The sequence below is a fragment of the Poecilia latipinna genome, unplaced genomic scaffold (assembly GCF_001443285.1).
Source record: "Poecilia latipinna isolate Pla-1442-1.1 unplaced genomic scaffold, P_latipinna-1.0 Scaffold823, whole genome shotgun sequence".
Classification (NCBI taxonomy): Eukaryota; Metazoa; Chordata; class Actinopteri; order Cyprinodontiformes; family Poeciliidae; genus Poecilia; species Poecilia latipinna.
This window is the reverse complement of record NW_015113439.1, coordinates 120,137-133,828: the sequence shown is the minus strand read 5'-3', so window position 1 is coordinate 133,828 and position 13,692 is coordinate 120,137. Positions and strand designations below refer to the sequence as shown.

Sequence of the window (13,692 nt, the reverse complement as noted above, 5' to 3'; positions counted from 1 at the left end):
GTGTGTGTGTGTGTGTGTGCAGGAAAGGGAATGACAAGGAAGCTGTTTGCTGACAAGCATTTCTCCAGAATTTTAATCCCGGCCCTCCTCTCTCTGGTGCATGGTGTCTGGTTTTTTTTTTTGTTGCCTTCCCCCCCCCCCTCCTCCCACCCTCAAATTTCCTCCTTTTATTCCACATTCAAATCCTCTTCTTCCTCATCCATCCATCCCTCTTTACCTCCGTCTTCCTCTCCCCCCCTTGTCCCCCCACCGCCTCGCCAGCTGCAGTGCAGAGATCTCCGCCGAGGCTCCAGTCAAGCTGTCAGGTGACCGGGACGGAGGCTGTGACATCACCGCCCCCTCGCCCGACTGTCAGCCTCTCGCCGTTGCCATGGCAACGCCGACAACGGCCTGCAGAGCCGAGGCTGGCGACGAGGCGCCTGCAGGAGAAGCAGCAGGAGAAAGGGAAGAGGCTGGAGAATGCGTAAGGACCTTTCATTTTGTTGTTGTTGCTGTTGTTGTGTTATCTGCTTTTGAGATGTTATTAGCACGCATCTCCCACATCTGCCGCTCGCCGACGTCGTTCTGCAGCAAAAAAAAAAAAAAAAAAAGCAGAAGCTCTCTCAGATCTATTGGTATTCAGGGATGGCTGGGACGGGCAAGGAGACTGCGACACACGCGCACACATATGCACATTTCTCCTGGATCTTTTTTATGCAGAGGTATTTCGTCTCAGACAAGAGTAAGCGTGCAGCGCTCCGTCCTCCAGCTGCAGCTGCGGCTCGCGGTCTCAGGAAGGAATAAAAGGCAGGATTAGGACGCCCCTCCGGCGCCGGGGTTGCTACCGACAAGTCGCCTCTTCGTCCCTTTTGGCCGCGGCTAGCATCGAGCCCCTCGCCGCATCTGCAGATCGGAAAGATTCCCCCGCCTCGCTTCTCCCATGCTGGAGGTAGTTTTATTAGCGAACGGATGTCGAGGCACGTTTTTCTCTCAATTTCCATCTCAGATTTCTGCAGCTTAGCTTGCCCCTGCGTTCCCAAAGCAATGGCTGCTGTTTGATCGCTCGGTGGAATATTAATTATTCTTCTTCGTCTTTACCTGATCACAGCTAGCTCTGTCTGTACTGCAGCTCTCTGATGTGAAAGACCTCGGTGCCCCTTTCCTGTCACGTTCAGCAGGTAGCTGTCAGAGCTGTAGATGTGAAGCCAGTGTCATCCATCCGCCCATTCCTGAGATAAGCAGGGCTGAACTTTGCTCCTCGGGTCGTCTCTTGATTGTGCTTTGTTTTGGGAATTCCTCTCATCACCTAAAGAAAAGCCCAGGAGACTCTCACTCAGCGACTGTTTTCTTTTTTTATCTTTAAGGCTGTTTGATTTCAAGTAGTGATAAGAGCATTGTTTTATGTGTGCTTACAGTCTTTGCCAGACAGTTCATTTTGCGTCTGGGAATGAAATTTGGATTCCTGTCACTCCTGCCAGCCGGGATCAGAGGGATAAGTTAGAGCTGTTATGTAACGCCACCATCACAGCAAAACGTGGTGACGCCGCAGAGGAAGACTCTCTCCACAGACAAATATATATTCATTGCACACAGCGATACGATTCAAACATCCATTTCCGTCAGCGTTGGCGACGTTGCGGAGCAGCTAATGGAAACCCAAAATGCAATTTCTCACACAATGAGAATATTCAGCCTGAACACTTGAATGTGGCGTTATTGATCTACGCCATCATGGGGGAAGACTGCTGACCTCACCGTCGTCCAGCAGACAGCTTATGTCAGAAATGGCTGGGCCTTCGCAGAGCTCTGCACCCAAACATAATAAGGGAAACTTTAGCTGAAGGAAAAGTGAGGTTGACAAATGGTAAAGGTCTTGTACTTGAATAGAGCTTTAACTAGTGCAGAGGAATCCAAAGTACTTTACACTACGTTCGGTCATTCTCTGAGTCACACACACATTCAGCTACTACTGTGACCCACAGCTGCCCTGGGGCAAAAGCAAAAGAGATGCAAGAGGAATAACTGCAGTCTTGAGAGAATTGTGAAGCAATGCCTGTTTGGGACTTATCAGCACCTCAACTAGACCAAAAGCTGATCGCCTGAATAAATAATTCATGCAAATGAAGCCCTGACCAAACGTTGAGTGGATAACTGTAATGAATCTGTGCAGTAAGAGTCACTTTTTTGAATTGAATGACTGAAAAACACCAAGTTTCTGGCTGTATTGCATATATATTAGGATGTTCCTGAATGCACACAAGAACTACTGCTCCATTTCACCTGTTGCCGAAGAGATGTGACCATCCCATTGATCCTCGTGTCCTTTCCATGAAGCAGCACGTGGGCCTGGGTTGCAGGCGCTCCAGTTCGGACGCAGCCTACGAGCAGGCGGAGACGGTGAGGGCGCAGCGTGAGTGCCGCCTCCGGCCCCACTACAGCGATCCCATGCCGGCGGACGCCTCCAAACGCAAACAGCTGGAAATGAAGATCGCCGCTGCTGCCCGGATCCATAGCCACCGCCGAGATAGGGACAGGGACAGAGACAGAGACAGTGGTAAGTAAAGACCAAATGGAGCGATGAGGTTGTTAGGTCTCAGGGAGTTGTGGGTGAGGGTAAAAGTAGGTTGGGCTAAGGGATGAAGAATGATGGGACTAGCTATGAAGGAGGCAACAAGCGAAAATGGAGATTGGGTTGAGGACATAAGTGGTAATGAGGGATTAAGGCAGTAAAGCTTAGATATGAAGAAGGTAGATGTGCCAGGATGATGGGTGAAAGTGGTATGCATGAGGGCTAAAGGGGTAGTGAAGAAGGAGTTTGGGATGAGGTTGAGATAAGGGATGAATGTTGATGTAGGTCAGAAGAAGGAATCATGGAAGAGGGCTGAATGAGACTGAGATGAAGAATGAGGGTTTGAGGAGGTTGGGGTAAAAGATGAGGGTTGAACGAGTAAGGGATAAGGAGTGAGAGTTGACTGGAGTTGGCATAAGAGATGAGGAATTATGGTTGAAGGAGTAAAGGATGAGGATTTGAGGCTTAAGGACTAAGGATTCAAAGGGGTTGGTGTAAGAGATGAGGGTTGAAGGAGGCTGAGGTAAGAAATTAGAGATATAATATCCAGCTTGTCAGTTTTAGTTGATTTTGAAGACAGTAGATGGCGTACTCATCTTTATTAGGAATCTTTTTTAATAGCTACAATTTTAATTGACAAACTTCAATGTCTTTACTGACGTCAAAAGTGTAGTTATTTACCCGCCGGGGGTGCGAAGGCTCAGTTTGCGTAACACTGATTATATTTAGAGCATTCCTGGCTTTTTCTTCGATTGTACGATGCGTAAATGTCACAGACAGAGAGTAATCGATGGCGACTGTCAGACACTAGAGTTGTGGCCTGCTTTCTTTCTTTTTTTTCAATGGTTATGTAAGAATTTCCAGGCAGTGTGTGCTGTCATGATACTGCGTCCTGTTTTTATGTCAGCCCTCATGAATTCCCACTGTCTGCCCTTGACGTCAGTTACATCATCGAGGGTTCACTGACTTTCAGAGTCGATTTATCTTTGGTGTAGAAACAACCCACTGCCACTTCCAAAACCACGGCTCGGTCTTTTATTTGAGCTGACTGTGTGACGTTCTGCGTCCCCGTTTCACCCCTCGTCTCGTTCGGGGAAGCTGTATTCCTCGGTTACTGCCAACTTCTGATTTGTCTTAGCGTCTCTTAAGGAATTCAGTGCTTACTCATCCGAATATTTCGACTTTTCCATCCGGTCGCTCACCTCCCTCCCCCCCTATACATTTACTGTTCCTCTCCATCAATCGAAGCTCTTAGCCACAGAATGTTCGAATCCCAGTCAATATGGCACACCGGATGTTGAGATGACCTTGAAATAGAAAATCAAGAGTACATTTATTTTCTTGGCAGTAAAAAATATCACTCTTTCATTTTTGTTTGTTTGCCAAAGCAAGCTTACAGGAGATATTTAAGAACTTAGACTCCTTCAGTCTGTCGATACGTGTCGATGCACAACGGTATTGACTTTTTTTATCCATATGGCCAAAGGTTAAGTTTCCACTGGAGGGCTGAGGATCTACCTGTTATAGAAATATATCTGTAATAGTTTTTTCTTCTGGACACTACTGTCTGAATGTAATCTGAGTCTATTATGCTAGCAGGAGTCAGCACTATGATATTACCAGGTAGTTAACTTAAAAATATCGTTCCTAAAGAGTACTGTAATTTCTTCCTTCCAGCACCAGCAGCAATCCGCGGCCACTCTGAGCCGCCGGGCGAGGAGCGCCAGGCGGTTCTGGGCGTGACCCGCTGCGGGCAGCACCGCTGGAGCACCATCAGCAGCCTGAGCTCAGACAGCGGCGTGGTGGGCCTGAGCGACGAGCGGGACGAAGAGGACCGCGAGCCACGGCGCTACCGCAGAACCAGGGGGGCAGAGGTGGAGCGGGTGGACAGCGGCATCGGCCCGGGCCTGTCCCGCACCTGGAAGAGGCCGTCCACCTCTCTGAGGGCGTGGGAATCCCAGAGGCCCTGCCCCGACTGCGGACAGAGGGACGGTGTCTCCAAAGAGCGGGGGGAGCGCATGTGCGAGCGCTGCTCCAAGCTGCGGACCGAGCGCAAGGAGGCCATCCTGGAGTTCCTGAACACCGAGTCGAGCTACGGCGAGGACCTGCGGATCATCAAGGAGGAGTTCTACTGCCCCATGCAGAGCGCCGGGCTGCTGACGGCCGAGCAGCTAGCCGTGGTGTTCGGCAACGTTCAGGAGCTCATAGACGTCAACGACCGATTCACCGAACACCTGCAGGACAGCATCGATCAGGCCTTTGACCAGGTGACCTTCTTATCTCTTATGAACACGCAAACGACGTCCACAACTTCATCGCACCGACCCTTCGCAACCACAAGCAAAAATCTAAATATGCAAATGTACGTAGGTGCAGTTTTGTTGTGACGGCTCAACTGTTTCAACCAAAACAACCCTGGCGCTATTAGATGGAACTTCACTCAGGTTTTTCTCCTGTATCTCCAGCACCGGGTTACACTTTGTTCACTTTTACCCCTTTTAATTCTGGCAACTTCAGTGATTCCCTGCAAGCTGTTGTTTTTGTTGATTTACAACTCTTCTGTAGTTTCCACTATCTATATAGACCTTTTTGGGAACTTGTTTGTCAGTTGTAGATATCACCTACTTTAATTGAATAATATTAAATTCAGTGGATCTCCAGAGGAGAAAAGGAAAAGTAAGGAGAGAAGACAAAGTTTGTAGCATCAAACCTTCCATACAGGGAAAAGACACAGCTAAACATAGAACCACTAGCCCAGGTGTACTTTCAGCAACAAAAAAACTCAAGGTGTACAGAGTGGGAATCTTTAGGCACTTAAAGATTTCATTCCAGAAGGCTTTGATGGGAATATAAATTGGTTATAGTCGCAATATGTTGTGCAAAGGCCTCTTGATGGTTCCAAATCCTTCGAATTATGTTTTTCTCCTTTCGGTGTTGCGGGTGAAGGATTTGGTTATGTTCGTCATGAACTAGCCACACTTACGTCCACCTGCTGGTCAGGCTCTGGGTGACTGGATGACTTAGAGTCTGCGACAGCAGTGGCTTTTCATTTGAATTGCGTGTGCGTGGTTTGTTTCCAGGGTGACGACGACCTGCTGACCGTATACATTGGAGAAATCTTCCTGGAGTTCGTCAACATGCTCCCTGCCTTCCAGACCTACTGCCTACAGCAGTCCACCTCGGTCAACATGCTCAACGCTCTGGAGAAAGAGAAAGAACTGCTCAGGTACTTAACGACGACCCATAGCCGTTCTCCCTGCTGGGCTGTACGATGGAAAAGCTGCTCTGGGAGCTTTCTCCTGTTTCTGCCACAGCTGCTCTGTGTAATTATTAATGGATAGGACAGTGAGTTATCACTTATTCAGAGGAAGGTCTATTTTGAGAGCTAAGCGGCAATGATTCATGTTTTCAGACAGAACCGCATCTCTGGCTCTTCTGTAACACCCATTAATAAAGTTTTAATTTTCCCAAGACATGCGATGGCTGTACAAATGCCCCCCCACCCCCTCTTTCTCGTTTCAGAATATTCCTGGATGTTTCCCAGAACGACAACACCGCATTGCGTCGCATGAACTTGCGCTCTTTCCTCATGGCGCCGCTCCAGCGCGTCACTAAGTACCCGCTTTTGTTGAGCCGCATCATTAAGGTCACTCCTGAATGCCACCCGGACTACGCGCGCCTCCGGGAGGCCAAGAGTCGAGTGGAGTCCCATCTGGAGCACATCAACATGAAGACCAAGCAGGAGGGTAATGGCGTCACATGGTCCCTGCGCTCGTTCCGCCGCGACAGCCGCAAGAACCGGGAGGTCATCAACATCGAGATGCGAGAGGTGTCGATGAAGACCGTGGGTTGGGCGAGAGAAAACACCCGGTTCGTCATGGAGGGACCTCTCCAGCTGTCCCAGCCGGCAGACAGCCAGTGGCTGAAAAAGGGCAGCAAGGCCCTCAAGTTCCAAAACGTGCAGAGTCTACTGATGGTGAGGACACAGAAGGGCGGCGACTCCCCAGGGCAGGCCACCGACGTCGGACGGCAGGGGGAAGGCATGGGGGAGAGCGTTCGAGACGGAGTGTTGGTCTTAATCAAGGACAAGAGCAGCGGGAAGTTTGCGGTGCTGAGAGAGCCGATCCGCCTCGCAAACTGTGTGGTGTCGTCAGATCCGGACTGCGAGGACACCTTCGAGGTCCTCGACATCCGGCGGGAGTCGTTTGTTTTCCGTGCCTCGGACAAATCCCGCACCCAGCAGTGGTTCCATCAGATGAAGAGGTACGCCCGAGACTTGGGCACCTGGAGGAAAAGGCGCAACGCTCTGCCAAACATCATGATCAACGCCAACCAGACGCGTTCCTGAGGCTAGCCTCCACCACATCGTTGTTCCACTGTAAATAACCCAAAGTCTCTCAACTCCAGAAACCCGATTGCGACATCTCCTGAATAACACCTCCGTTCTGACATTTTAGATTTCAGTAAACAATCACACAATCTGTCTCACATTGTGTGTGAGAAAACCAAGCACTTTTTTTTCCTATGAAGCAGTAAGTGCGCCATATAATTGTATGTAGATTTAATTTTGAAGCTGTTACAAAAAAAAAAAGAGAGAAAAATACCAGTTTTTTTGAACGACCAAAAAATACTTGGGCTGTTCTTGAAAGCCTTGATTGTAAAGACTGTTGAGTACCTAAAGGTGTGTTTGACGAATAGCATGACTGAACATGACTGGCTGCAAAAAGAAAAAAAACAAACTGTTATGTCATTTTTATACAAGACAGTGAGGATTGCAGACATTTTTGGTAAGAGACGGTAAAGATTTCTTTGGGTTTTTCTTGTTTTTCTTTTTGTTTTTCAGTGGTTTACGTTTTGTTGTCACTGCCCTTTTATCTTTGTGTGCTGCCCTCTACTGTCTGTAGGCGGCATAACAACTTTCACTGCCAGAGATGCAGTTGAGCAGAGCCTCTCCATCGGGCTGAGAACAGACCTTTAACATATCTGTAAGTCAATGGGATTTCACGGAACAGCAATAATCTCAGCCAGTTTCACAAAGTAGCTACTTTATATGCAGTTAATTCCCACTCAATCTGCAGTCGGTCCTTCTGTTTTATGTTACTAGGCAGGTTCACCGAGCCTCTGACATCTGTGTAAGGCGGTTTGATGATTGACGCATCGCTTCGCTATTGCGGCCTCTGTTTTCTTCTTTAGAACCGAAATCATCCTGTTGTCATGAAATCAATTTTTAAAAATTGCGTTTTGTGGATAACGTACACCACTAGTCAGAGATGCACCAAGAAATTCAGGGTGCCGATCTGAATTAGTTCATTTTGAACTCGCTGAATCTCAAAAATCCAATGTTTTTATCTGTCACTTGAATGCACCACACCTCAGTGCTGCTGGCATAAATACACTTCATCTGTTTTCAGGATCTGAGGCGTTCAAAATTTAGTGATAGGGGGAAAAGTCTATTTAATAAGAATACATTTATTTCTATGATATTGTGAGACAATTTTATGATTCATTCAGGCCCTGAATGAATCTTTCATCAGATAACAGGAAGGCTGAGCTTTTTACCACAAAGTCGCTTTGTGTAATGTGATGGATTACGCAGGATTTAAAAATGTTGGCTGCCTTTTAGAAATTCAAGAATCTGTTTATTTTTGTACTGCTAGCCATGCTAATCACAAATACAAGATGCTGAAAATTGTTCAAATTGTCGACTCCGTGAGTTTTATGTCATTTTAAAATCGTATACTCCTGCTTTTCTGGCAGTTCCCCCTGCCCAAATATAGGATGGATAATAAAATATATTGAATTCTGTTCTTTGAGAAATTTAATTTGTGTAAAATGGCTAAAGGCATTTCAAAGCTTTACAAATGCTGGGGATTGTATGTCGGCCACAAAATGGTGCATCTCTGGTACTAGTCGGCCTCGTTGTGTGTCAAGGGCAGAGTTTTTCATCCATGTACTCAGTGCATCGGCAGCTGCGTTGGTTGAAACTATAATAGGTGCTTTCATTTGTTTTTGTCACTAAATAATTCAAATATTTTCCTCAGCTGTTTTAAAAAGTTCATGGAGAAAGAATTGCACTCTTAGATCCTGAAAACCAAAGTCCTTAAGCATTGCAGTCTTACACTTTACAAAATTATGATTGTAGATAGGAATAAAGAAAAAGTCACAATTTACCGTTTCATTTTCAAGAAGTGACCCATCTCAGTTAGTCGGATTATGTCTAATTGTCTCATTGTTGTAAAAGGTAAGCATTCTCTACAAAGGCTGAAAAACTCTGCTCACCTGACGACCCCAAGGCTGGGAGAGAGCGTCCCGATCATGTCACCATGACAGGTTATTAACTGTGTACTGAGACCAGCAATGAGCTGTTGTGCCTTTCTACTTTATTACTGTTAGACGAAGACTGACAAATTCGCAATCTTGCCGCAGTAGCATTGATCTCCACTGAACAGACGAGCCTGCCCTCCGTCTGCACAGGCAATATAATTATTCCTCTTACAGTGAACTGCCTTCTTTTTTTAGTGTGTTTTTAACCAGTGTGTTTTTACTTCTGAAGGCTTTAGTTTGAAGCACTTTATATTTAAGTGAAAGATTTTACTCTCCAGTGTAACTGCTGGTGAAATGTGTTCCTTCATTGGCTAAGATACTGGGTTGACTGGGCACATCGAGACAGAGCCAGTCACGCCGATAATTTAAGACTATTGCTGTTATGTTTATTATGAAGTAGCATTAAGAAGAACATATCACTGTGTTTTGGAGGGCAGAGCTGCTCAACTCCACACTAAGGCTCATTTGCTGTTGGGAGGACAAAAAAAAAAATCTCAAAGAAAACACCTGTATATGGTTTATTTACTTTCCCCTTTTGATTTGAGACATCTTATGTATTATTTCTCTAGTGTAATATATTGTGAATTATATTAAAAAAAGATTTTAAACACTTTTTTCTTGTTTTTTTTTTAACCTCTGAGGAGAAACGCATAAAATGTTGTAACACTTTGAAGCACAGGATGAGAAACTTTTTCTTTTCATAGAAAACAATCTTGCTCCACTACAGACAATAAAAAAAATGAACCTTTATTTTAAAACAACAACAAAACAAACATAAGCCATGTAAGACAATTTTTCCCCACTTCATCCCAACACCAAACAGAAATGGCTAAACAGTCAACTGGCACAGTTTCAAAAAGGTTCGTAAATACATGTCATTTAATGAATCACAGTTTGTTCTTATTTTACGGTGAAGTGCAACACTGTCGTTTCTTTGGCTTTTCACTCCTCGAGTCTCATAAAAAGTACAAACCAACAATCAGAATTTGAACAAAAAAATTCTGACAAGAAAGTTGACCGTCTTAGTGGACCCTAAGATTTAAACTTGTAACTTTTGAACCTTACGGAGACTCCATCTGATTAAATCACCTATTGAACAGCATTTTTTTTTATTTTACAAATTTAACATTTTGACAAGCGAAATAGAACAGAAAAAAAAAAAAGATTGAAACACTCAAACAATATCTCTGACAGTCTTCCCAAACAGGGCCATGCTGCAAATCCAAATGAACGGTGAAATACAATGATGCTGTAACACAGGAACACGTTTCCAAAACTTGCAACAAACATAACCTTTAATCTTAAACTTCTGAATGGAGAACGCCGAGATCCTCTTACTGCCTCTGCTGCCTTTCTGACAGACTGACATCCTTCTGAACCACCGCTCCCGCATGCATTTGCACAAATACATGCTGAAACACTCGCACGCATACACAGACACACCGTCGCGCTGCTGGGGACCTCGGGCAGATCCCCGGATCTCTGACTTTCCAGATCTCCAAGTCTCCAACCCAACCTGCGGCAATCATGCAGAAGGTCCCGCAGCAGGAAGCAGCTGCCAACACACCCCCGCCCTCCTTCCTGCTCCAACAGCAAACCAACGACGCTCCTCGTTCTACTTGTCTCCGCCGGACTCGGGCTCCTTCGCCAGGCCGCGGATGGACAGGTCGTAGACCACCTCTTCGATCTTCTTCACGTCGTACTTCAGGCCGTCGTAGCGCTTCCTCAGCGGGTCGTTCTTCAGGTTGAGCAGGCGGAAGCCCGAGTCCAGCTCGTTGATGAAGTTCGAGATGCGGAGCGGCCGGCTGTAGTCTCCCGCTGTGACGCTGTTCACCGCCAACCGCGACTGCAGGAGCAAAACAAGTTCAATATGAAGCTACTGAGTTTCAAAACCTGCCTACAAACACTGGGATAAATGGGAGAAAGTAAATACAGAAATTTGATCTTATGAAAATTATCTGCAAAGTATACAACTGTTAGATTATTATTATTTACCTGATGTCTCCAACAACTATGTACTTCCCATTACAAGAATTATAGAGCTAGTTTATAGACAGACTTGGTTCACCTCAGAGGGCTTATAAATCCCTGAAATGAGTTCCGGTATACTAGGTCTTAAAGCTACAGCTCACAATATAAATCTCCATCTTATAAAAATTACATGTGAGCTGAAGACATTGCTACTGTTACTTTTCTTGGGTGGCCATTGTTTTATGCACGTATGCATCATCATCACCACCATTTGGCAACTTTCAGCTGCCTTGTGCTCAATTTATTCTTTACACATTTCTTGACTTTGATCATGTAACTCAATACAACTACTGCGACTCACAAGTCTGTATACAGAAATTGACAAAACACTGTGGACGTTAGCAGCACACCACTCACCAGTTCACTGGCCATTATCAGCACTCCTGCCAGGAAATCTTCAACATCCAGGTGAAAGCCCTTCTCTCGCACAACTTCAACTGCCAGAGAGATGGGGGAGGGGGGGGAGAGTTAGGCGGACCTTCTCGCTTATAAAAACGTGGCTCTAGAAGAGAACAAGGCGCCTACTTCCAAGTATCTGAGCCACCTCCTCACGCGTGACGAGGGCTTCACTTTCCAGGTAGACGACAAAGGCCGCCAAGAAGACCAAACGCTGCAGGACAAACCGCCAGTGTTCATGGAACCTGGACAGGCGAATGAAATTAAAATGTTATGGGTTCACAGGTATACAGGTGGAAACAAAGGAAGGTTCTAAATATCATTAAAAAAACAAAAAAAACAAAAAAACAAATGTAAGACTACATCTTATAAACACTACCTGTGCAAGAGATGAAAAGCAAAAACCTTTAGAAATTTCTTGCGGTGTATGTTTAATTTAAAAAAAAAAACCCTACACAATGAAATGCTTTTTTCCCTAATTATATGTATTGTGTCCAAAGTGAATCCTACCTGTAATACTGCTCAGCAGGAAATTTGGTTTTGAGCTCAGCCATGTGCGTCCTGACGGTGCAGAACAACTCCCGTGCCCTGGCACATTTACTGGGAACTTAAAAGGGAGAAGAAAAAATGGCTTTAAGACATTCAACATAGCTTTCAACAAGAAACTAGCATGGCATTGCACATTTTCTCCAAAACTCACTCTCTTTGAACCCAGACGGCTGGTGAACACTTTGAAGCACCGTAAGGATTTCCCTGGCTGTCTGCTCCAAATTCTGGACCACCTTACGAATATCCTGTGACAAATAAATTGTAAAGATGGACACAAGTACAGCAGCGTCAAACGAAGAAAATAAATATATACGAATTAATATAAACCAATAAGAAACACAGAAGAGAGTAGTTTTAAAGTGACGTAGTGGTGAACGCTACATTTCTGTTGTGTTCAGTTGCAGAGAGACAGCCAATTCGGGGAAACAGGTTAGCTTAGCAGCTAACGGTGTGGAGGCGCTAATGTTGATAGCAGCTTCGGTCATACCTCTCTGACGTCCTGGTCGGCGCTCAAGAAGCCCTGGATGTAGCTGAACATTTCAGTCACAGACATGTTCGGATCCTTGAGGAATTACCAGATAAAAACAAAAAGCGCCAAAGGAAAAAAATAAAAATCAGCAGCTAGCCGCTAATAAGTCCCAGCATCAACGTGCAGAGCAAGCCCACCGTCAGGTCTGCTTAAGTCAGCGCGTGGAGATGACGTCACCCTGCGTTTTCTGTATAAAAAATAATAATAAAGTACGAAACTTGACTGCAGCTGTTGAGGTTGGACTAGTTAACTCAATGAAGGTAAATTTTCTTTAACAATGAAACCGAGTTTAAGTGTTAAAAAAAACTACTACTACTATTACTAATGATGATGATCAGATTTCATGTATGGAATTCGATCAGTTTTATACATAAATTCGGTGTTGTATGTGAAGTGTCCTTAGCCTTAACGAGATTTATTGTAAATGCTCTGATGTACTGAAATGTCAAATAGATTTTACACAAACTGTAATTTTTGTAGGACAGTTTACACATTTACTGAATTTTAGTGTAATCACCAGCCTTCTGCCTCTCTTTTTTTAAACCTTAGCAAACACATCCTGTTGGAAAGATTTGTCAATTTTCGGAAGTAGTTTAATATACTATTTTTGAACCCCAGAAATTAGATTACTCCTCTTTTACCTGCTTGGGTTTGGTGTCATGGAAAAACATGTTGCATTACCTCATTCCCTCTGTTGATGGAGCCACAGCAGAACAATTACACACGCTGCCTTCAAGTACCGCTAAAAAAAAAAAAAAGAGTCACCAAGAGCTAAACAGATTTTTTTATCACTGCCGATCATGAAATGAAATGTTCCTTATTATAACGATGTTGTGATGAATCAACATTCAGTTCAGTGGATTAAAAATAATAAAATAAAATACAAAAATGTATCTTAAGAAAAAAAGTAAAACAAAATATAAATCAAAATAATCTTGATATAAATAGTTCAAATTTAGCTTTGGTACGTGGTGTATGTTTCCACATACACCACGTACTTAATGTCATTACAATTGTAATTGTCTTTTAGGTGTTTAAGTTACACGATTTCTATTCCAAAACTTGTACATTATCATACAGATAGTTTCACCAAATTCACTAGGTAACTTTTCCATCCATTTTCTTTACACCCTTGTCCCTTAGGGTCGGGAGAGGTGCTGGTGCCTCTCCAGCTATCGTTCCGGGCGAGAGGCGGGGTCACCCTGGACAGGTCACCAGTCTGTCGCAGGGCTACACAGAGACACACAACCATGCATACACACACTCACACCTAGGGGCAATTAACCTGACTCATGTTTTTGGACTGGGAGGAAAC

General features: G+C 44.8%; 2 protein-coding genes across 7 annotated transcripts in view; one reads left to right on the top strand and one right to left on the bottom strand.

Moving 5' to 3' along the window:
* The window catches only part of arhgef49 (Rho guanine nucleotide exchange factor 49), a 65,941-nt gene extending 56,470 nt beyond the window's left edge, over window positions 1–9,471 (top strand). For 5 of the 6 annotated variants that reach the window (XM_015047382.1, XM_015047379.1, XM_015047381.1 and 2 more), the window contains 5 exons: window positions 262–463; window positions 2,314–2,533; window positions 4,226–4,815; window positions 5,629–5,774; window positions 6,071–9,471. In XM_015047382.1, coding sequence (XP_014902868.1) covers window positions 262–463; window positions 2,314–2,533; window positions 4,226–4,815; window positions 5,629–5,774; window positions 6,071–6,896 — 1,984 coding nt within the window. In that variant the 3' untranslated portion in view covers window positions 6,897–9,471. The remainder of the gene's footprint in view (window positions 1–261; window positions 464–2,313; window positions 2,534–4,225; window positions 4,816–5,628; window positions 5,775–6,070) is intronic. The other variant, XM_015047384.1, reaches the window with a different exon arrangement.
* Window positions 9,472–9,597: 126 nt separating this feature from the next.
* tsn (translin) lies at window positions 9,598–12,545 on the bottom strand. The gene is made up of 6 exons (XM_015047387.1): window positions 12,336–12,545; window positions 12,000–12,093; window positions 11,810–11,906; window positions 11,429–11,544; window positions 11,261–11,340; window positions 9,598–10,718 (listed from the first exon to the last, which is right to left on the bottom strand). Exons 1-6 carry the CDS (start codon window positions 12,399–12,401, stop codon window positions 10,488–10,490), a joined length of 684 nt encoding a protein of 227 aa, XP_014902873.1. The 5' UTR covers window positions 12,402–12,545; the 3' UTR covers window positions 9,598–10,487.
* Window positions 12,546–13,692: the final 1,147 nt, after the last annotated feature.

Coding starts and splice junctions, on each gene's coding strand:
- tsn (XM_015047387.1), bottom strand. CDS start 12,401: ATGTCTGTGACTGAAATGTTCAGCTACATCCAGGGCTTCTTGAGCGCC. Junction 12,094..12,335: donor CCGACCAGGACGTCAGAGAG/GTATGACCGAAG, acceptor TATTTGTCACAG/GATATTCGTAAGGTGGTCCA. Junction 11,545..11,809: donor CCTGCTGAGCAGTATTACAG/GTAGGATTCACT, acceptor TCGCCTGTCCAG/GTTCCATGAACACTGGCGGT.